At 46.1% G+C, this 23,459-nt stretch overlaps 1 protein-coding gene across 1 annotated transcript in view; it reads right to left on the minus strand.

Moving 5' to 3' along the window:
* HAVCR2 (hepatitis A virus cellular receptor 2) overlaps positions 1-20,164 on the minus strand; it is a 30,977-nt gene extending 10,813 nt beyond the window's left edge. Inside the window, exons 1-5 of the mRNA XM_030212139.1 lie at positions 20,022-20,164; positions 17,831-18,172; positions 16,624-16,680; positions 4,249-4,328; positions 1,365-1,500 (exon numbers count right to left, since the gene is read on the minus strand). Coding sequence (XP_030067999.1) covers positions 1,365-1,500; positions 4,249-4,328; positions 16,624-16,680; positions 17,831-18,172; positions 20,022-20,127 — 721 coding nt within the window. The 5' untranslated portion in view covers positions 20,128-20,164. The remainder of the gene's footprint in view (positions 1-1,364; positions 1,501-4,248; positions 4,329-16,623; positions 16,681-17,830; positions 18,173-20,021) is intronic.
* Positions 20,165-23,459: the final 3,295 nt, after the last annotated feature.

The raw sequence follows: 23,459 nt of genomic DNA on the forward strand, positions 1-23,459 counted from the left end.
TCACCAAGGAGGTTTGATTGACAGGAGATTACATCACATGACAAGGCTGAAGCCGTCTACACCCAAGGAGGTTTAATTGTTTTCCTATGCAGCAGTTGCCATCTTGATGCACTCAAAATACATTACTTTATATGGTGGCAAGCTCCGCCTACTGGCTTCAGGCCAGATAATGGGTCAAGCACACTCCCACCATCTCTTGTCAATTAAACCTCCTTAGTGTTCACAGGCCTTGGGGATAAGAGGGTCACTGTGCAATGGTGACACCTAGTGGCTGGATTTAGAGTATGTGATTGCAAGAATCCAGAAGAAGCCCTGCTGCATAACCCTCATCTAGGGTTACCATATTTTGTCCCCCCAAAAGGAGGACACATGTCCCGCCCCCTTTCACACCCCACTAAGCCCCTTTCATACCCCACCCCTGTCACACTCTCGCCCCGCCCCGTGACACCCTCACTCCGCCCCCTGTCACATTTTCCCCTCCCCCCCTGTCACATACCCCCGTCACCCCCCTCCCCTTACCTTTCTACTGCCCTGGTGGTATAGTGACCTCTTCGGGGCAGGAAAGAGCCCCCTCTTTCCTGCCCGGAGCGCTGCCCTGCATGCATCCTTCCTGTTGCTGATCCTCGGCGCCAAGTCAAAATGGCTACCGACAGTTGAAGTCTCGCGAGGTCACTTCAACTCTCGGCGGCCATTTTGAATCAGCTCCAAGGATCAGCAACAGAAAGGATGCATGCAGGGCAGCCCTCCGGGCAGGAAAGAGGGGGCTCTTTCCTGTCCCGGAGGCGGAAGAGGTCACTAGACCACCAGGGCACTAGTAACTAAGGGGAGGGGAGGCTAGCAATCTGCCCATTTGTCCGGACTTCTGGACGGCCCGCCCACCAGCCTGCCCATTTGTCCAGAAATCCGGACAAACGGACAGATTGGCAAAACCTGTCCGGTTGCCCAGACATGCCCTCAAAAAGAGGACATGTCCGGGTAAATCCGGACATATGGTAACCTTACCCTCAACCAAGGTCTGTGGCTGCAATAACTGGACTAAGTTAGCTGGACAGGATATAAAATAAGAGAAAATCCACAGGTAGTTGCAAATGAAGGCTCATGGCACCAAATCCCAACCCTAGTTCTGAATGAGCTGGAAGTACAAAGGAGCAGCTGGAAACTGTTGGGCCCTTTTCAAATTAAAAATAAAAACAATAACAACAATGAAATGAAAGAAAGAGAGAGAGAGATCAATGAACATTTAGAGCATCCCAAAATCCCTGGAGATGTTGTTCAGTGAGCAATATACAAAGCAAACGGAGCAATATACAAAGCAAAGGGAGAGGAATTGCCCCACTCTGTTATTGCTTCTACAGGATACTCACTTCGGAAGAAAAGCACAATCAGAAGAAGGAGAACAACAAATCCAGCCAGGGGAATACATATGCTTACAGCCAAACTCGTGGTCTGGGGAACTGCTGAAGAGGACACCAAGGTATCAGAGCTCTTGCTGGTCACATGCTACAACAACACAAAGAGGAATGTGATTAGAATCAGACAGAAACGAGACCTAACTGCTTAACTTGACAGTGCTCACTCTGAAAAGGTTTCCAAGTGACAGAAAGAACATCACACTAGTAACATAGTAGATGACGGCAGAAAAAGACCTGCACCGTCCATCCAGTCTGCCCAACAAGATAACTCATATGTGCTAATTTTTGTGTATACCCTACTTTGATTTGTACCTGTGTTCTTCAGGGCACAGACCGTATAAGTCTGCCCAGCACTTTCCCCGCCTCCCAACCACCAGCCCCGCCTCCCAACCACCGGCTCTGGCACAGACCGTATAAGTCTGCCCAGCACTATCCCCACCTCCCAACCACCAGCCCCGCCTCTCACCACCAGCTCTGGCACAGACTGTATAAGTCTGCCCAGCACTATCCCTGCCTCCTACCACTGGCTCTGGCACAGACCGTATAAGTCTGCCCAGCACTTTCCCCACCTCCCAACCACCAGCCCCGCCTCCCAACCACCGACTCTGGCACAGACCGTATGTCTGCCCAGCACTATCCCCACCTCCCAACCACCAGCCCCGCCTCTCACCACCGGCTCTGGTACAGACCGTATAAGTCTGCCCAGCACTATCCCTGCCTCCCACCACCGGCTCTGGCACAGACCGTATAAGTCTGCCCAGCACTATCCCTGCCTCCCAACCACCAGTCCCGCTTCCCACCACCGGCTCTGGCATAGACCGTATAAGTCTGCCCAGCACTATCAGGGCAGAGCTCACACCATGCACTCCCGGATGTATCTGGGGCTTTTTCAAAGGCGGCCGGGGGGGGGGGGGGTGACATTTTTTTTTAACTTTATGCATGTGGATTGTAGGAAAATATCAAGCTGGGGAGATTTTTTTTTTTCATACCAGCTCATGAGGGATCAAATTACACAGAAATCAAAGCAAAATGTACACTAACCCCCTTTTTAAGGAACCAGCATTTAATACAGAAATACAGAAAAACAGATCCTGATATTCAATTTCTGTCGTTAGCGCATGCTAATTTTTAGCGCACACCAGCATTGTAGCCAGACCTCATGGTGGGAGGTGCCAGAGCCCGAGGTTGGGGGCACATTTTGAGTGTTGCCTCACCTTACGGCCTCGCCTCACAAACAAATACCTTTGCTGACAGGGGTCCCCAACCCCCGCCAGCCGAAGCCTTCTTCAGCACCGGTCTCCGGCACAGCCACATTCGCTCCTTGCCCCCTGCTCTTCTTTCTTCTTGCTCCTCCTGTGCACACTGACGGAGCATCAGAGTGCACAGGAGGAGCAAGAAGAAAGAAGAGCAGGGGGCAGGCAGCGAATGGCAGACCCATACATGTAAGTTGCCAAGGTCCCTCCGCTCAACATCTATGGAGAACATATTTAAGGAAGAAGAATGTTTATAGTGACTTTCTAAAGGTCTTATAATTATGTAAAGATTTTAAACTAGCTGGTCATTCATTCCAAGCTTTAGCTGCTTGAAAAGCAAAGGAAGGGTACAAAAAGGCTTCTTGGATTTCCTTCCCCTAGAGTTTGGAAAATATGGACGGCACCAGATCCTTTTCTAAAATGCAGTACTATTGGAATCTGGATGTATCAATTTTGATTTCTACATTCTGCCTAAAATGTGGCTGCAACATGTAACAAATGGAATCCACTAAAATAGCTAGAAAATGGGCGTGGAATAGTATCTTCGTAAGAATAATATAACAACATAATAATATACCAGGCACTGGGAGTTAGACGTGCTGTTAATGCGCAGTAGCCCTGATTACCAGGACCCTGAAGCAGCAAAGCATAAAGCTGGCTATCATCGGCCTGGGGGGCGAGTGGAGAACGAGCAGCACAAGTTCTCTAAGTGCCTAAAAAGATAAGTGTTCAGTAGAATAAGTGTATATATTTTTGCTTTCATGATAAGCTGAAAAATATTTTTAAAGTACTAAAAAAATATTTAAAAAGTGTTAAGCTAAAAGGGATAATTTTAAAGGTGAAGGTTTTTTGCCAATGATGAAGAGACCATCATTTGATCCTGTCAGCTCTGTAAATCTATAAGATTTTGAGCTCTCTGAGGCATTTTCCTTCACTTTAATAATATTTATAAGTAAAACAAATTTCACCAGCAGTTCTCTACTATTATCATTTTCAAGCTATGGAGCCTTTTTCTTATATTATTCTTGCAACATGTAACAAAGCCATTCTTGACACAAACAAGCATAGAAGCCAGCTCTGTGGGTGTTATGGCTGCTTGAGCACCCCTAATATGTAGCAAACTCCTTGACTGTATCCAGGGATGGGATACTTTCCATTGGGTTTAGCACCCCCAATCAATAAAAAAGTGCAATAAATTCTACATATTATTACCCCTATTATTATACTCCATGGGCTTCAATTTTATTACTTGAATTTTACTGTGATACAGGAGTCTCTGTTACATGGCTGGTCACTAATTGTTAAATTATTTCATTAGCCCAGGATAAACTACAGAGAACAGGAAAAAAATGTTATTTTATATTACAGGCCAACAAATCCTCAAACAATTAGGTTTTAACATTATTTAAGGCTGTGGTAACAATGACATTCTCACCTTTCCTTAACATTAGCATCAATTAACTTTACAGAAAGTGGAATATTTTCACAGTGCTACAGCCTCTGTGATAGCACTGATATCCATGACTCTAGAAAAGAAACACCGAGGAACAGTTCCATGAAGGTAGAGAGAAAGAGATACTCACGGTGTTATGCGATTCTTGGCCAGAAACTGAAATCTTCCATGAAGAAACAGGGGCAGAGGTCAAGCTGAAATCCCCACCACCTGTTTAAAGAGAATATTGTAACATAAGGGATTTAGAGCAGTAAAACAGGAATGCAGGATTAGTGTTTAGTCTCTGGTACGTATACAGCAATCTGAAAATGGATATCCATATTGCGCAAGCCATTTCTCACTTAACAAAAAGTATAGAGTTTGAAGACAATTTATTTATTGGATGGACTTATGACTCGCCTAGTCACCACAGTTCACGGCAAGGTACAATGAACACACATAGTATAGACAAACAATATGGACATAATTAGGACACAAAAATGCACATAACAGAATTATCGGCATCCAAAGTGCATCCAGACAGTTAAACAAATGCCTATCTAAACAGATAGGTCTTCAGTCCTTTCCTAAAAGCACAAACATTCACCATAGCTCAAAGTTCATTAGGTAACATATCTTATAATCTGGATGCATAGATTGAAAATGCCCTACCTCCAGTGCTGCTCCCAACTACATTTAATGGCAGATTAATAAATGTGTTTTGTGAATTCAATCTAGTCAAGGAATCAAAATGAGGACACACCGTGGGAGAAGAGATTATGTGCAATTGTAAATATCATAAGTATACCCTTGTAATTTACTCTAAACGCCATTGGAAACCAGTGAACCTTTGCAGCTGCTCCTTTCAGCTTTTTTTTTAAACCATTTTCCTCATTTTATACTTCCCTTTCGAAAGTTAAATGCTGTTGCAGTAGATTTCTTGAGTGTCTTCACTCAAGTTATTTTCTGAAATGTGATCATGTTATAATCACTATTGCCAAGCAGCCCCAAAACTGTTACGTTTCTCAGCAAGTTCTGCGTTCCACTAAAGACTAGATCCTGTGAGCCTGAAGAACATCAGCTGCAGGGGCTGGACAACAGACATGTTGGGCCAGGTTTGCCCTTGAAACCAGTGCCCCCCACACACACCAAGGCAGCCATAGTGATGACCATGAGGCTCCTGAGCCATGGTGATTGCATAATGTCCAGCAGCAGTTTGATTCTCTAAGTCCATAGACCATTATTAAATGGACTTGGGGAAAAGACACTATTTCTGGGATAAGTGGTATAAAATGTTTTGTATATTTTTGGGATCTTGCCAGGTATCTGTGACCTGGATTGGCCACTGTTGGAAACAGGATGCTGGGCTCGATGGACCTTTGGTCTTTCCCAGTATGGCAATACTTATGTACTTATATACTTATATACTTAGGACCTGCTGCCAGCCTTCATACATATGCACCCAGGGGCGTAGCCAGACCTCGGCGGGAGGGGGGTCCAGAGCCCAAGGTGGGGGGCACATTTTAGCATGCCTCCCCAGCCGCCGACCTCCCCCCCGCCGCCGATCCTCCCCCACCACTTTCGACCCCCCTCCCCCCCACCACCGATGACCCTGCCCCGCAGCCGACACCAACACCTACGCAGGGGTCCCCAACCCCCTCAGCCTTAGTCTTCTTCAGCACCGGTCTCCGGTGCATTCACTGATCTGTGCTGTGAGTCCTGACTGACGTCCTGCATGCACATCCTGCACATTCCCATGCAGGAAGTGCATGCAGGACATCAGTCAGAATTCACAGCACAAATCAGCAAATGCGCCAGAGACCGGCGCTGAAGAAGACTAAGGCTGGCGGGGGTTGGGGACCCCCGCCAGGAAAGGTACCTGGCGGTCGCGGCTGGAAAGGGAGTTGAAAGCGGCATGGGGGTCGAAAGTAGAGGGAGCCAGGGCTAAATCTGTGAGGGCCCATGCCCCCGTGGCCCCACCTAGCTACACCCCTGTATGCACCGCATCATGGGTCTCGTCACCACCATGGAGGGAATGTGGGCTGAGAACAAACCCCACAGAGGCCATGAGGCAGCTTGGGGCATTGTATCTCTGGGCCCCTCATCCCAGCCCCCACATCCACAGTTTTAAGGGCACCATTACAGTTGGCTGTCAAGTCCACAAGGTTCCCCCTCCCCAAAGAAAGAATCAGGTATGCAGCCACCACCTTTTGATCTCCAATTATCAATGTATTTATTTATTTATTTATTTATTTACTTTATTACATTTGTATCCCACATTTTCCCACCCATTGATAGGTTCAATGTGGCTTACATGTTACAAGGGGAGAAGTTACAGAGTTTCAAATTTATTGACCTTTAGTGCTAATACAAATGGTTAGTCAAAACGTAGACTGTGTTTACAGGTACTGTGGAGGAATGGGTAGAAGTCTGTGAAAGTGAGGCATGCTTCGTTGTTTCCAATTCTGAGGTTCACGTTGGCAAGTTTCGGTAGTTTGAAATTAGTCAGAGGTAGTGGGGAAGAACTTCTTAAACAGATGTGTTTTTAAGTGTTTTCTGAAGTTTAGGTAGTTGTTCTTGAGTTTACATGTACATGTTTAGAGGCCCTATCTGTAATCTGTTAGAGGCAAGTAAACAAATAACGTGGACTCCAGTATGTCAGGCATGACATGTACAGTTTTTATGGTGTAAATTTTGTTTTGGAATGGGACCAATACAAGTTCATTGTCACTACCAATACACTAACCCCACACCTATGTGCCACACCATGTACTCCATATCTGCCCCTCCATCCATCCCTAAAGACACATGCAGCAGTTGTCCTATCAGCAGACAGCAAAACTATGTACAAGGTGATGTAAACATCCCCTCCCCTTATATACATATCCTACCTGCATTGATAACCCCCTCGCCCAATCAGACTAAAACGATTTACATGGTGATAAAATGTCCTCTCTCCCTTTATACATAGCCACACCTGTATTCCTTAAAACCACATATATAGACAGATAAAAAACATTTACAAAGGCAAAAACACTAGCCTCCCCCCAACTCTTCCCATGCCCCTCCCCTCCCCAACCAAGAAGCAAACAGGATGCTGACACTGGCAAGCTTTCTGTTGCTTCAATCAGATGTGTTTCCAGAGACCCTCTGCTGCACTCCCTCTGACTGATATTTAGCCAACGGTAGTCAGCATTTTTATGTCCACTGCCGTTGTAGTCCCAGGTATTCAATGCCAAGCCATGTCCAGACTTCAATATCTAGTTGCATGTTGGCTGCTAAAACTTATGCAGTTGAATGCAATCAGTGGTGTTCCTTGGTTGACTGCCACCCGGGACGGATCACCACTGCGCACCCCACCCCCTGGGTGCAGCATCGTCTCCCCCCCCCCCCCCCAAGGTGCAGCACGACACACCCCGGGTGCAGCGTCGTTGTCATCCCCTGGTGCATCACCCATAGCCGCCGAGAGAGGGGGGCAAGGGGGACAAAATTTTCCGGGCCCGGCGCCACAGTCCCACCCGCCCTCCATTGTCAACCATCTGCCACCGGGCCGGGCCCCCTGCATTGAAATCACAGCACCTCACACCTCCGTGTGAAAGCGCTGCAGGCAGCAGGGCAACAGATCGCCTCCCTTTGGGCCTCATTCCCTCCCTGTGTCCCGCCCTCATCTAACGTAACATCCGCGAGGGCGGGACACAAGTAGGGAAGGAGTGCTGAAGGGAGGTGATCTGCTGCCCTGCTGCCTGCAGCGCTTTCACATGGAGGTGAGAGGCGCTGTGATTTCAATGCAGGGGGCCCAGCCCGGTGGCGGACAGAGGGGGGCAGGTGGAGGGGGGGAGCGGCAGCGACCTCGGGGGGGGGGGGGCAGCGGGGACAGGGGCAGCGGTGGTGGGGCCCCGGGCCTGGCCCAGTCTCTCGACGGCCCTGGCATCACCTCCAAGCCCCCCCCCCCCCCTGCTGGGGTGCTGGGAGCAACCACATGGCTGTCAGCTCCACGGGTTCCCTGCTCCCTCTGTCCTGAAACAGGAAGTAATGGCAGAGGGAGCAGAGAACTGGCAAAGCCGACAGCCACGTGGCTGCTCCCTGGCCTGCACCCCTCCTGCAGCATGCAGACGGGGTGGACTGCCCCTACCACTCCGCCCTTGGTACACCGCTGAAGGCAATATTCAGCACTTAACTGCATAAGATGAAGCACATAAAATAGAACTGCTTTTTATCCAGCCCAATTTTTGCGGTTATCCTATACGGTTAATGGCTGAATATCAGTACTTAACTGCATAAGTGCCAGCTCCGTAAGTTAGCCGGTTTCGGCTCAGGTGCTAAGGTGCTGAATATTCATGGTTAGCCAAATACAAGTGATTTAAATAGTCAGGAGTTTCTCTGGGCGCTTTGAATATCGGATGGCCTGTTGTTAAGTCTGGGGAACATAGAAATTATGATCATGAAAAGTACAGCCCCATCTCTGGACAATGCCTGGATTAGAAAAAATCATTCCCCCTAGGCTGCCTTCGAAAGTAAATTCCTGCTATTAGGGTGCACAGCCTACATATGTACTGAATGTTGTTGACAGTGCTAACTTGTCCAGCCAATTGCTGGTGTGAGTCTATTGGTGGAGCTAAGAAAGCCAGGGCTCAAAACATCCAAATAAAATAGCAAAATTAATGCTAAACATGTACATTTCATCTAGCATTTATACACCATTTGTAAAATAGCATCCACGTTTTGGGGCTTCAAACATTCACAGTTGCCGGCAATTTCAGAAACATCCACATGTTGATTATCAATGTTTTCAACCCTTCCACCTTGACGTTTTTTTTTTTATAAACATGCAGCTCGCCATTTTACAATCTCTGAAATTTGTGCCCAAGGGAACATTATAACGACCCCTAAGCAACAGGTTTTGACCTGAAAGGGTAACTTTACCTGAGAGGAGGTGGAGATGCTGGTCAGGGAGGTTCTCAAACACCAAAGCAATCTCTTTGGTGTGGCAAGACAATACCTCGGCACCTATACAAAACAAAAAGCATGAATTGGGATCTGTCACTGGCTGAATGCTGTATTTCCCAATAACAGGAATGCGCAGGACCTAAAATGTAAGGGCAGGGAACTTCGTAGGAATGCCACAGAGAAGGTTAATGGCAGCTTCCAACCTGGCAATGAAATGCTGATTGCCGTAGAGCAGCAGGTCCTTCAGACACTAGATGAGGAGGAAGTGTGGGGGAATGGTGATCTGGACACATCTCGTCAGCTAGGAGCAAGAGGTTAAGTGTTACCTGTCATACCTTGCTGAAAGGCATCCACGCTCCTGTCCTCTCTGCTCTGTCCATCATAACCTTGAGGCTACAGGTGTAGGAAATCATGAAAATGAGACCTGTTCCATGCATCTTGGTTATTGTGTAGGAGGGGGCTAACGGTGTGGGTTGCCAGTGTCATCTAACAGGGAGAGATGCCACCCTCACCTAAGTGAATTTCAGTCACTGCCCTCACACCAAAACCCACTGTGAAAGGGAAGCCACCCATTGGCCGTCCAGGGGTAGTGCAACTTCCTACAAGCCTAATTCTTTGAGGCCCCAATGCACAGAAGCAAATGCAGGTGCTAAAGAACATAAGCGCCAGACTAGCGTCCGCATTTGCCTGTGCCACATACTCAGAAGCAGCGAGTGCATGAAACGAGCTTAATGGTTCTGAGTGTAATGAGCATGCAAATATATGCTAAAAAGGTCATTCAATATCCCCCCCCCCCCCCAATGTTCAGTGGGCAGCGCATCAGACAAGGGCACTCCTCCTGCGGCAAACCATGCACCAGCTTGAAGCTGGCATTAGGGTTGTGCTGAGTTGTGGGGAGGAATAGGAAGACCAGAGGAAACACTTTACCGCTGGAGTCTACAAACCTTTGGTACTCTGCCTTGCAGTTTGGTGGAGGAAACTTACCAGACTGAGGGAAGCAGCTGGGATCAGGGGGATAGGAACAGTAACTCTTCGGCTATCAATGAAACCTGTGTCCTAAACAAGGTCAAAATAGAAAAACCCTGATATAACTCAAGACATATGGAAATAAATGATATTGCTTCTAACCGGGGGGAAATGCCTCGTAAATGGAAATCAGATGACGTTTCTCTCTTCTAGGCATGCCCAGGCTCAATATTCCTGCAGAAGTCCTAATGCTCAACACTAACAAACGCACCTAAATTTGCATGTTATTAGCGTCGAGCATTAGGGAGTTCTTTCCCCATGCTGTTGTGGCGGTATTTTTCTGGCGCTGTTCAGTACAGTGCTGAAGTTTTGAGAATCTCCTCCTTAATGCCTGCACTAATGCCAGCCCATGGCTCTTGTTACCACTCATCAGCTAATATGCCCTGGCATGCCATACTCATTGCACTAGTGATACTTAAGGAGGGGAAGGAAAGGGATGTGCACAGGTGGCGATGATGCTGTGTGTGTCATAAAGGATAGGTAGGTTCCAGGGAAGACCCACAAGCAAAATATGTCCCTGAAAGATCGAAAAATGGTGCGCATAATGTCCATTGGTGGGTAAAGCCCATTGGACACTAATGTAATATTTTTTTCTCTTATCAATAGCTGAAAACCTGTACATGGATCCTAAGAAAGTAGGGAGCTCATGTATCCATGCAGTAAACCTTGCAGGCAGATGTGCTAGAAATTGTCTCCGTATCCTGTGTCTCCAGGTTCACTATGACAATGAAGCCACCCATGGCCAGTTTGAAGGAACTTGAGGACATTCAGTTGCCCATGCCATCATCCTTCATGGATCAGGAACTGGATATAGAGGCAGCAGCTGTGGCTGGTGGTCGGGCCCAAAAATGCCCATCAAGAAACCAGCAGGAACTGGTGACTTGTGCCCATGATCGTCTTGCTCAAAATCGAGACATCATGGCACACAGAGAGCACAAGTTGACCCTACAGGAGCGCATGTTGGTGATGATGGAGCAACAGTTGGCAAAGGTTGATGAGTAGATGCAGCTGAACCAGGCGATGGTACTGGCAATGCATGCACTGACCTACAGAATGGATATGCTTTGTGAAAGGATGGAGCATATTACACCGGCCTGGGAGAGACAGCCCTATAGCTATCCCACTGCGAACACCAGTGAGGCCCCACTGCCAGTCAGACCCATAGGTGCAAGGGAAGCAACAGGTGACAAGAACTGTGCCCAAGAGGTCGGTAAGGGCCAACTGCTCAGGGCCTGTGCAAAGGGTTCCAGAAGATAGGCATGCCACATTGTCCAATACACAGCAGTAAATGACACAGTGTTAGGCCCCACTATCAGCCTTGGTGTTCCCAGCATTTGCTGCAGCAGCCAGAGAGGCAGGAATGGACACCGGGGACTCATCCTCAAGCTCTGAGAGCAGTGACAGCTCCTCCCAGAATCTAGAACATGCTGAGGACCAGTAAGTGTCCAAGAGGGAGGAAGGTGCACCCCAGAAGAGAAGGGAGAGGGAGGAGGAAAGTAATTGGGAGTCAGGAAAGTGGGGAAGGGAAGGAATGGTTGGGTGGCATGGGAAGGGAGAGGGAGAGGGAGGAGGAAAGTAATTAGGAGTCAGGAAAGTGGTGGAGGGAAGGAATGGTTGGGTGGCGTGGGAAGGGAGAGGGAGGAGGAAAGTAGCTGGGAGTCAGGAAAATGGGGGAGGGAAGGAATGGTTGGGTGGTGTGGGAAGGGAGAGGGAGGAGGAAAGTAATTGGGAGTCAGGAAAGTGGGGGAGGGAAGGAATGGTTGGGTGGCATGGGAAGGGAGAGGGAGGAGGAAAGTAGCTGGGAGTCAGGAAAGTGGGGGAGGGAAGGAATGGTTGGGTGGCGTGGGAAGGGAGAGGGAGGAGGAAAGTAGCTGGGAGTCAGGAAAGTGGGAGAGGGAAGGAATGGTTGGATGGCATGGGAAGGGAAAGGTGGAGTTAGGGGAGTGGGGAGGATGAGAGGGAGAGGTTGGGCTTTGGGGGCGAGACGGGATACTTTTGTGCAGGTGAGGGTGGAGGAGCACTTGTGGGGGTACCGGGGGAGGCAGAAGGGGAGGTGATTGTGAAGTGGTCATGGTTAGCATGAACGGGTAGTGGTAGGACTAGCACTGAAGCGATGGGAAATGGGATAGGCTTATGTGATGTGGGATATTGTTTGTACACATGCCTGGCTTGCTGAGAGATGGCAAATATACCTGCACAGAAATGATCAGTACATGAGTTCATTTGTTGCTGCAATGCCTTGCCAGTATGGATCAGCTTGCTGCTGAGCTGGCGGTACCTTTTCCTCCTCCTCCTCTGTGTCCCCATCCTGTGGCTGCAGTCCTTCAGGGAATGGTATTCTGTGCTGTAGTGCCAGGTTGTACAGGATACACCAGGCCACTAGATTCTGGGAGCTTGAAGGACATTAGTTGCAGGGGCTGGACAACAGACATGTTGGGCCAGGCTTGCCCTTACAACCAGTGCCCCCTCCCCACACACACACACCCAGACAGCCGTAGTGATGACCATGAGGCTCCTGAGCCATGGCGACTGCATAATGTCCAGCAGCAGTTTGATTCTCTAAGAGAGGACCTGCTGCCAGCCTTCATACATATGCAGCGCATCATGGGCCTCGTAGTCACCACCATGGTGGGGATGTGGGCTGAGAAACAACCGTTGCAGATATGGTTTGTAAAGCAGGGCCAATCTAGGCACCTGAAGCATGTCTTGAGCAGTATAAAGGTACGTTCGATGAAGGCTCTGGTTTGCTGGTGTGCACTGTCTATTGCTGGGTCTGATGAAGGGACTCTTTAGCCACCTCCTCTGTTGGTAGCCCTGATCGCCCTTGTGAGTTGGGGAGAGTGAAAGCATGGAGCTGGGGTGAGTGGGAGAACTGGGTATGTGGTGGGGAACTGCCCCCATTGCCTGCATATTGGCGATGTGAGCTAAGCTCTGGCACAGAACATTTGGGGTTGTGGTGGTAGTGTGTGCTGCCAGTGATCTTTCCACTCTCAAAGTACTCATGTATCCCCAAGTGTCAGTGATCTCTACCTGTTTGTTGCACACCTCTTGAAAATTGAGAGAATGGAATGCTGCTCCATTGTGGTAGGTGGGCTCCCTCCCTTTGAGGGGCCTGAGGGCCACAGGGGTGCAGTCAATGACACCGAGGACAGAGGGGAAATGGGCAACCTCATATAATTGGGTCATTGTGTGTTGTCTCTACTGCTTTGTCTGGGGGAATGCAATGTAGTCAGCGGTATGTATGAAAAGAGCTATGAGGAACTGTACGATGAACTAGGACATGGCTGACTGGCTGAGGCCTTCAGTGGCTGCCTGAACAGTCTGAAAACTGCCAGTTTCAAGAAAGGCTAATGCAGATATGACTTTTAGGTAGATGGGCATGGGTTGTCCTCTGGGAGTGATAGTGCGGAGGAAGGGGCTCCAACTGTTACAGACATGATAAATAGTTGCCTTATCGAAGTGGAAACACTCTACACTGCTCATCAGTGAGGTTAAGGAACTGTGCCTTCGGCTTATATAACCTGTGTTGAGGAAGTGGCCTGTTGGCCCTCCTTTCCTCCTTCTGTGCCTTGTGTAGCATGCACTAAAGAGTAATATGATTATGTGGTGTGGATAAAGATCAAAATTTGTGCGTGGATTTTTTTTATTTGGTTTGAACCTTGTGTAGCATGGCCACAACAGCTCAGATGTTCTGGCAGCTCATGGCCAGCAGCTCCCACCCCTGACAACCAGAATACTCCCAACCCACCAACACCCAGACTGAGACATAGTGCAGCAGCACAGACATTCACAGACAACAGGACACTATTCATAGACATCATCTCATTTGCATGCACACACTGGCACAGACAGACATGGTGATAGTGAATGAGAGGTAGCTGGGCAGATGCAGACAGAAAGGGATTCAGTTGGGGCAGGGGCAGGGGCAGGGATGGATGTGGAGGGGGCATATAGGTGGGTATGAGAATAGGTAGATGAGGAGAGGTTTGTGGGAACAGGCAGGGCAGAGGGAGTGAAAGCCGGACTCTCTAGAGTTAGTGGTACATGTGGGATTGTGAGGTGTTGCAGACACAGGCCTGAATGGAGAGAAATGGCAATTAGGCTCACAGTCTCTCGTATCAGCTCTTCTCCAGTCAGCATCAACACAAGCAGTCATAAATACATGCTGCAGTGCCACTTATTTGCCTTTTATAGCATTTTCTTGTCGACATAAGAATAACCATACTGGGTCAAGCCAATGGTCCATCTAGCCCAGTATCCCGTTTCCAACAATGGCCAAGCCAGGTCACAAGTACCTGGCAGAAACCCAATTAGTAGCAACATTCTATGCTAACAATCCCGGGGCAAGCAGTGGCTTCCCCCATGTCCATCTCAATAACAGACTATGGACGTTTCCTCCAGGAACTTGTCCAAACATTTTTTAAGCCCAAATAACCTAACAGCTGTTACCACATCCTCCGGCAGTGAGTTCCAGAGCTTGACTATTCTTTGAGTGAAAACATATTTCCTCCTATTTGTTTTTAAAGTATTTCCATGTAATTTCATTTGAGTGTTCCCTAGTCTTTGTACTTTTTGCAAGAGTGAACAATCGATTCACTTCTACCCCATTCTACACCATTCAGGATTTTATAGAACTCAATCATATCCCCCCTCAGCCATCTCTTTTTCAAGCTGAGGAGCCCTAACCTCTTTAGCCTTTCCTCATACGAGAGGAGTTCCATCCCCTTTATCATTTTGGTCGCTCTTCTTTGAACCTTTTCTAATTCCGCTACATCTTTTTTGAGATACAGTGACCAAAACTGAACACAATACTCAAGGTGAGGTCGCACCATGGAGCGATACAGAGGCATCCTTTTCCTAATAATTCCTAGCATCCTGTTTGCTTTATTGGCTGCCACCACACACTGGGCAGAAGATTTCAGCATACTGTCTACAATGACACCTGGATCTTTTTCTTGAGTGCTGACTCCTAAGGTGGACCCTAGCATCAGGTAACTATGATTCAGATTATTCTTCCCAATGTACATCACTTTGCATTTGTCCACATTAAATTTCATCTGCCATTTGGATGTCAAGTCTTCCAGTTTCTTAAGGCCTTCCTGCAATTTTTCACAATCCTCATGTGTTTTGACAACTCTGAATAGTTTTGTGACATCTGCAAAAAATCACCTCTCTTGACGTTCTGTTTTCCAGATCATTTATTAATATGTTAACTAGCACCAGTTCCAGTACAGATCCCTGTGGCACTCCACTATTCACCCTCCTCCACTGACAAAATGGCCATTTAACCCTACCCTCTGTTTTCTGTCCAATAACCAATTCCTAATCCACAGAAGGACATTGCCTCCTAGCTCATGACTTTTTAATTTTCTCAGGAGTCTCTCATGAGGAACTTTGTCAAAGGCTTTCTGAAAATCCAGATACACTACATCAATCGGCATACCTTTATCCGCATGTTTATTTATTTACTCCAAAGAAACTAAACAAATTGATGAGGCAAGACTTTCCCTTGGCTGAACCTATGCTGACTCTGTCCCATTAACCCATGTTTGTCTCTGAGTTCTGTAATTTTATTCTTTATAATAGTTTCCACTATTTTCCCCAGCACTGAGTTCAGGCTTACTACTCTGTAATTTCCCAGATCACCCCTGGAACCCTTTTTAAAAATTAGCACTACATTGGCCACCCTCCATTCTTCAGGTAATATGTATGATTTTAACGACAGGCTACAGATCATTAACAATATCAGCAATTTCATGTCTGAGTTCTTTCAGGACGTGTATAATAGCACTGCCACTAGACTATCTGAGCAGACCAAAGGTAGCCTTTTAGATCTTCCCAAGAACCACAGTCAGTTTTAAACAGACCAGTAAAAAAATGGGGGCCCCTATTACTAAACTGCTTTAAGCACAACACAATTTGAAAACACAAAATTTTGTGATTGTGTTTTTTAAACCCTTGTGGACTGGACTTTTTTTTTATTGCTAAGTGATGTTGTTATGTATATTGTTGTTGTTTTTTTTATTATGAATGTTTTCTTGGAAACCACCTAGTTATCGGTGGTATATAAAATAAATAATAAACACGTGCCCCATTTCAAAGACTTGTGGTAATTTAGGAATTACCGCGTACATGTTAAATGCTTTTTATGTCAGGGGCATGGCATGGGCGGAGAGTGGGCATGAAAGGTTTTTGGTAGTTGGCACTCTGCACATCATATGCTATCCAACTAATGCAGTGTTAACACAGGTCCACCTACCATCTCCTAAACATGAGGTGCTAAGTGCTTCTATGTTAACTGGGAGCAGATACCGCCTGTTAATATGAATGTTAATACATGACCTGCTATAGAAAATACTTGGAAAAACCCCAATTAGTGCTATGTTAAATTTTCAGCTACTGTGCGGTAAAATCCCACATTAAGTCGCAGTAACTGCAAATTTTACCATGATTTAGTAAAAGGGTCCCTTGTATTGTTAAGATGATTTTTTAGGTGATTATCTTTTGAGCACTGAGTTAAGGTTCAGGTTGTACTACTCTACAGCATCATTACCTGTATAATGTTCAGACATCTGATTTCCAGGAGCCAAGGTGGAAATCTTGTTTAGGGCTAGAATCAAAGCAGAAGGAAAAAAAACTGAAATAAGGACAGGTTGTACATCTGCAAGTGTTGACATACTCTAGCTAACGTTCTGTATGAAATATTAATCGAAAACAGTTAACATATATGTAGCTGATCCCTGGTGAACTGTGTGTTGCATCTCCAAGGGTGTATAAATTTTGCAGGGAGAAATCTTTCCTTACTCTGTTTTTTTGGGGTGGAAGTTCACTAATTCACTGGAGACTCATTGAGCACTTTCTGCCTTTACTGTATGGTTCTAGTGGGTTGCATCAGAGGGGCACAGTGCTCACTTCAGCCCCCCAGGCCACAATGGAAGAAGGGTGGCAACTGCTGGGAGACTAGACTCTGTGTTCTACATGCTGCCCCTAGATTTTTGCACCCTATGCTTACTGAAAAATCCTAACTTTGTATTAATGCTTCTGTTTCTCCACATCGTATTCAGGGTTGATCTAACCATTAGACAGATAAGGAAGTCACTGAGGGTTCTTTTACCAAGCTACGTATGCAAGCAGCCTTTGTTGCAAGCTGTGGTTGATTCAAGGAGAAGCAGCCTGCTCTTCAGTGACTGTGCATTGGTTTGTTGTCATGAGACAGCTAATTTTCCTGAAGGGTACCTGCAGGTTTGTATTCAGTCCCTGATGCAGCCCAGCCCCTATGTGGGCGAAACATGGCCATGTAGGGTATATAGGGAGTCTTTTATATCTTTTATCCATTTTATGAATAAATTTTGTTAAAACTCCATCACACTGGTCTGCTCTATTTCTTCGCTAATCATGTATTTCTACAGGATTGTTCTGGAAAGGGTGGTGTTGGGGTGATGAACACTGTTGAGTTTAATTACAAAAATCTTAACGGCACAAGGCTACAGTTCACACATGGCATGCAATACCCCTGGTACCAGCCCTGATTGTATTTCAATTAAAGGGAAAGGGAAAGAGGATGAGATTTGATATACCACCTTTCTATGGTTACAATCAAAGCAGTTTACATATTATATACAGGTACTAATTTTCTACCTGGGGCAATAGAGTCACAAGGAGCTGCAATGCAAATAAATATTTTTTACAGACACTAATATTAATCATGAGGCTTTCACACCACACTTAAGAGAGAAGGATAAAATGGTGGGTCTGCTCACCTTTCTCTATCGTCAAATCAAAATGTTCTTTTAGATCATTAAATATGCCAGTGATCTCCACTCGACAGCAGTACACACCACTGTCTGCTTCAGTTACATTTTCTATTGTCAGGGATACGTTCCCTTCTGAGAGATTCCCATATAACTGGTACCGGCTAGATTTTGACTTCTTTATCTTCAACCCATCTGTTGAGAGAATCATATCTGTACATTGGCTAGTAGGGCAGATACCCCGCCCCCAGCACATTGCAATAACACCATATTTTCCAGTGGAATAATTACAGGGTAAAGTGACGGACTGGCCTACAACCCCTCTCATCTTTAATCCAAATACTGAGGAACCTGCAGAGAAAGAAGAAATCATGGGTTAGAATGACAGATTTAGACATCATCCTTGTTTTATGAAGCAGGGCAGAAATACATATATATAGAAACATAAGATGTGCCATGTTGAGGAAGAGGAGCAAAAACAAAAACCCTACATAGTCTAAAGTAGAGAATGACACGGGGACAAAGTTTGTCCCCATCCCCATGGGTTCTGTCTCCGTCCACATCCATCCCAGCAGATTCTGTCTCTATCCCCGCCCCATCCCCACAGGCCCTGTCTCCATCCCCACCCCGTCCCCACAGGTTCTGTCCCCGTCCCCACCCCATCCCCACAGGCTCTGTCCTCATCTACAGAAGCCTTCAACACTTATGATTTTATATTTAAATCTTTGTATTAAAGTATAAAAAGGAACAATATGCAGTGCAACTGTTGTGTATAAATTACAAATAGAAAACAATAATAACAGTGAGCAGCTATAATAACCCTCCTTCCCACCACCACCACCTTTCCAACTAGAAAATGACACAGGGACAAAGTTTGTCCTCGTCCCTGTGGGCTCTGTCCCCATCCCCGCCCCGTCCCCGTGGGATCTGTCCCCGTCCCCGTGAGATTTGTCCCCGTACTCACCCCGCAAACTCTGTCCCCGTCCCCATCTCCACGGTTACTACGGTTCCCCATCCCTGTGTCATTCTCTAGTCTGAAGCTTGCTTGTTTCTACTCTTCTGTGTGTGTGATTTCGATTCGTTCACCCCATGAGGAGGCAGGCCATAGATTCACAGAGCCAAGTGCCCCGTGTCCGACAGTGACCTCCTTGCATGTTCACATATTGTAGTTTTCCAGGATTTACTACAGCAGACCAATGATCCACTGAGCCCATTTCACAAAGATCAACATGTGTAACTGTATAATCTGTAAAACTTTTAGAACTGTCTTAAAATGTCTTTTGCTTTAACACCATCATGTATTTCACCACCATGTAACACAAACCCTCTGTAAACCTAATGTATATTCACTTCTATTTTCCAGTACCCATGATGAATTGTAAGCCACATTGAGCCTGCAAAGAGGTGGGATAATGTGGGATACAAATGCAATAAATAAATAAATAAATTTCTGCTTTCCACATATAAAGCATCAATAGAAATCAAACAAAATAAAACATGGAAAAGAAAATAAGATGATACCTTTTTTATCTTATTTTCTTTTCCATGTTTTATTTTGTTTGATTTCTATTGATAACCTTAAGAGTGGACTAACACGGCTACCACACTCCTCCACATTTAAAGCAGAAATCTGCCTGAGGTCTCTTCACTGTAAATGTTCAGTTCTCTGAAATATAAAGCCTCATCAGGAATTTATATTGAACTTCATGCAACAATATACTCCTGTTGGTATTCTGGTATGTGTGAAACGATGTGTGAATTGTTTTACTGTTAAACAAATATGAATTTCCTCTTTTCATTTGTTTGACAAAGTTTCGGCACTGCACTTGAAGTCTCTGTCTTTAATGCCGCATAAATGAAAGAAACTGGAGCTTTCTCTGCATCCTTAGCAAAAATTGTTGCAATTATTTTAGTCTGACCACGCTTAAATTGTCTTTGCCTAAATACATCGTTAACAGGAATAATTACAAAAAGATTATGAAAGTTAGTCACCAAAACCTATGCCTCGGGTTCCCCCTCCAGGGACAGGGAAAGATCTTCTAAACCTGAATTTAACTTGCTTTGAACTACCAATGATAAAACCTGAGCTAAATCCAAATAAATAACATGTAGGTAAAATATCTATTGCAAACAGATGAATGTACAATTTATTGCATCTCCCCCAGCCCTCATTCCTCTTTCCTACTGTCTTGGTGTTTACCTGGTAGCAGCAGCACTGTGGCACAGAGCTGGACAAAGCAAGATTTTGACATGGTTTCTGCCTGTGTGAAGATGGGATGTAAACTTAACAGCAAAGAGTGGCACATTCATTTAGCAATAAAGACCCCGTTTCTGTTTTGCAGTACGTAAGGTCCAGATGCAACATGAGACAGTTCAAGAAAGGGAAGGCGTAGAGTCTTCTGAGTCATAGGAGGCTTGACTTTTCCTGTGAAGGGCTGACAACTTCTGTTTATTACCTCTTTGTCAGCAGTTCCACCACAGCAAACATGAAGCAAAATCTAAACATCAAAGCAGCAATGCTAAAGGCTCTACGGTTTTCTCCTAGGTTGAGAGCCAGATTTAAGGTAAGAGCAAAAGTGGAGTCATAGGCGGTCGGTGGCCCAACTGTTTGGGGAGGCTAAAGGGGGTGGGGCTTACATCCATAATTATCTGACAACACAGAAAAAAAAAATAAGTAAAATAGTAACAAGTAATACCTTTTATTAAATTTAGATATTAGATATGTATCATATGTCAAAGAATAACATGGTTGCTCAAACTGTCTGAGAGCTTGATGGCTGAACAGTATAGTTGGAAGGAAAGTGCATTTCTATAGAATAGGCAGTCAGAACTTTTGGATGACACAAAAGCACCAGTACTAAGGTCCAATTTCCAGAGTGCACAGATACCAAGGGTGTCCCATCCCAAACGTGAAAAGTACCATCCCAATTAGTGAAATTCAATGTTAGCAAGTGAAAGTTGAGCTACTACTGAGAAAGCTATGAGCTAAATTAAGTCCAAATTCTAATATTAGGCATATTGAAAAGTAATGCAAAACCTTAAAAAAGTCACTCAGGACCTATAAAGCAAATTTAACTAATTTAATACATTTTTTGACTAGCTTTTTGGAGTTTACTAACCTGAGGAAGGAGATTTAGACCTCTGAAAGCAAGTCAAAAATGTATTTAGTCCAATAAAAAGCTGTCATCTTATTTTACATGTTTTGTTTTATTTTTATTTATTATTAACCTGTAAAGTGGACTAACATGGCTACTTCATTCTACATTAAAAATAATTTTACCTTTGCTATCTGGCATCTAATTTTTCTAATTGTGCAGGTTGCAGTCTCTGGTTACTGCCTTTCTGTCTTTTAACTCTTTCCATATCTCTTGTCCATTTATAATTTTTCTCGCTTCGTATGTCTTCTTCACATCTTCTACTACATCCATCTCCGACACTGATATTTTCTTTTCTGCTTTCTTCCATTTTTCTGCCTCTCTGACCACTCAGACTTATCCATGCTTCATTTTCCCTGTTTTCCATCTTTTTCCCTCACCCAGGGTGTGTGCGTGTCCGTCTGAACTCCCCCTCAGCCATATCGGATCTGTTTCTCTCTCTCTCCCACCCCACCATCCAGGATCTTGTGTGTGTGTGTGTGTGTGTCTCTCTCCCTGCCTGCCATAATTTCCTCTCTGTTTCTCTCCCTCCATATTTCTTCCCTCTCCCTGCCATATCTCTTCTCTCTCTTCCCCTACCCCAGGCACTCAGGATCTCCTCTCTCTCTCCCACCTCACATACCATACAGATCTCTTCTCTGTCTCTCTCCCCCACCTTCCAGCATTGCTCCTCCCTCTCTCTCTTCACTTTACACCTCAGCCTCTCTTCTTCCACTGCCTGTTTTTCTTTTCACTATCCAGCTTTGCTCCTCTCTCTCTTCCCCCCCCCCTCAATATCCAGCTTTTTGCTCCTGTTTCTTCTCTCCCCCTAATATCCAGCTTTGCCCATCTGCCTCTTCTCCCCCAAAACATCTAGCCTTGCTTCTGTCTGCCTCCCCCCCAAATATCCAACATCTAGCCTTGCTTCTGTCTTCCCCCCCCCCTCCAGTATCCAACATTGTGCCTCTTCCTCTTCCCTCCCCATCCTCTGTTTCCTCCCATTTCCTGCCTCCAGCATTCTCTCCTCTTTTTTCTTCCCCCTGGCCTAGCTGCAAAAAGAAAAAGAAGCTGGAACTTCCCCTTCCATGCTGCCCTGCCGCCAAACCCGCTGCCTCTCTGATTCAGTGGCGATCGGCAAACAAACACTGTGCACGGAGCCATAGAGCTCAGCATGGCATCGCTGACAGCTCTTCCGGTCCCACCCTCTATGATGCAACCGTTGCATCATAGAGGGTGGGACCGGAAGAGCTGTCAGCGATGCCATGCTGAGCTCTATGGCTCCGTGCACAGTGTTTGTTTGCCGATTGCCACTGAATCGGAGAGGCAGCGGGTTTGGTGGCAGGGCAGCATGGAAGGGAAGTGCCAGCTTCTTTCGGGCAGGAACCGGCAATCTGCCAGGCAGCGACGTGCAGAGCCCATGTTGTATTTGGGCTGGGGAGGCTTAGCCTCCCCAAGCCTCTTATACGGGGCGCCTATGAGTGGAGTGATAAGATGCAAACTGTCTTAAAACTGGGCACTCAGACGGATTTGCAGAGGGCAGGAGCGTAGCCAGACACCCAATTTTGGGTGGGTCTGGGCCCAAGATTGGTGGGCAGAAGTCCGCCTTGTCCCACAAGTGATTTGGTCTCTCCCTCTCTTGCCTGCATGTTATATGGTCTCTCCAATATCCACCCACCACCACCACCAAACACAAATACCTTTTAAATAGCAGATTTTCACCGTCAGCGAGCAGCAACTAATACATGCTGCTCATGTTGGCCCCACAGCCTTCCCTCTGATGCAACTTCCTGTTTCCGCATAGGCGGGAATACATCAGAGGAAAGGCTGTGGGGTCAGTGCAAGTACTATGTATCAGTCACTGCTCACTGCAGATGAAAATCTGCTATTTACAAGGTATGCAGGAGGGACAGTTGTTAGTTTTCGGCTGGTGGGGCTTGGGGATCCTTCACAGGTATGCTGTTACTGGGTGGGCCTGAGCCCAAAGTGGGTGGGCCTGGGCCCACCCTTGGCTACGCCACTGGCAGATGGCATCTTCTGTCCAAGCAGGATTTATATTTTGGCAGCATTTGGAAAAGAGCAATTCATCAGAAAACAAACTGTGCAAGCAAGACTTGTGTGATCATATTTTTCTGATTCTTAAGTTTGGTGCTCTGGGTGCAAGGCTGGCCATATAGGGATAACTGTGTCCTGTGTGAACTTTGCATCTGATATCCTCCTTTGAAGCTATTTTTTTTAATGTATGCATTTACCATCCTCCCAGATTCTCTGCTTCCTACCTTTTTTACCTTGGTCTTGATTCTGTTCAATATATTTGTGAGTGACATTGCCGAAGGGTTAGAAGGTAAAGTTTGCCTATTTGCGGATGATACTAAGATCTGTAACAGAGTGGACACCCAGGAGGGAGTGGAAAACATGAAAAAGGATCTGAGGAAGCTAGAAGAATGGACTAAGGTTTGGCAATTAAAATTCAATGCGAAGAAATGCAAAGTGATTCACTTAGGGAA

Source organism: Microcaecilia unicolor, chromosome 8 (genome assembly GCF_901765095.1).
Source record: "Microcaecilia unicolor chromosome 8, aMicUni1.1, whole genome shotgun sequence".
Classification (NCBI taxonomy): domain Eukaryota; kingdom Metazoa; phylum Chordata; class Amphibia; order Gymnophiona; family Siphonopidae; genus Microcaecilia; species Microcaecilia unicolor.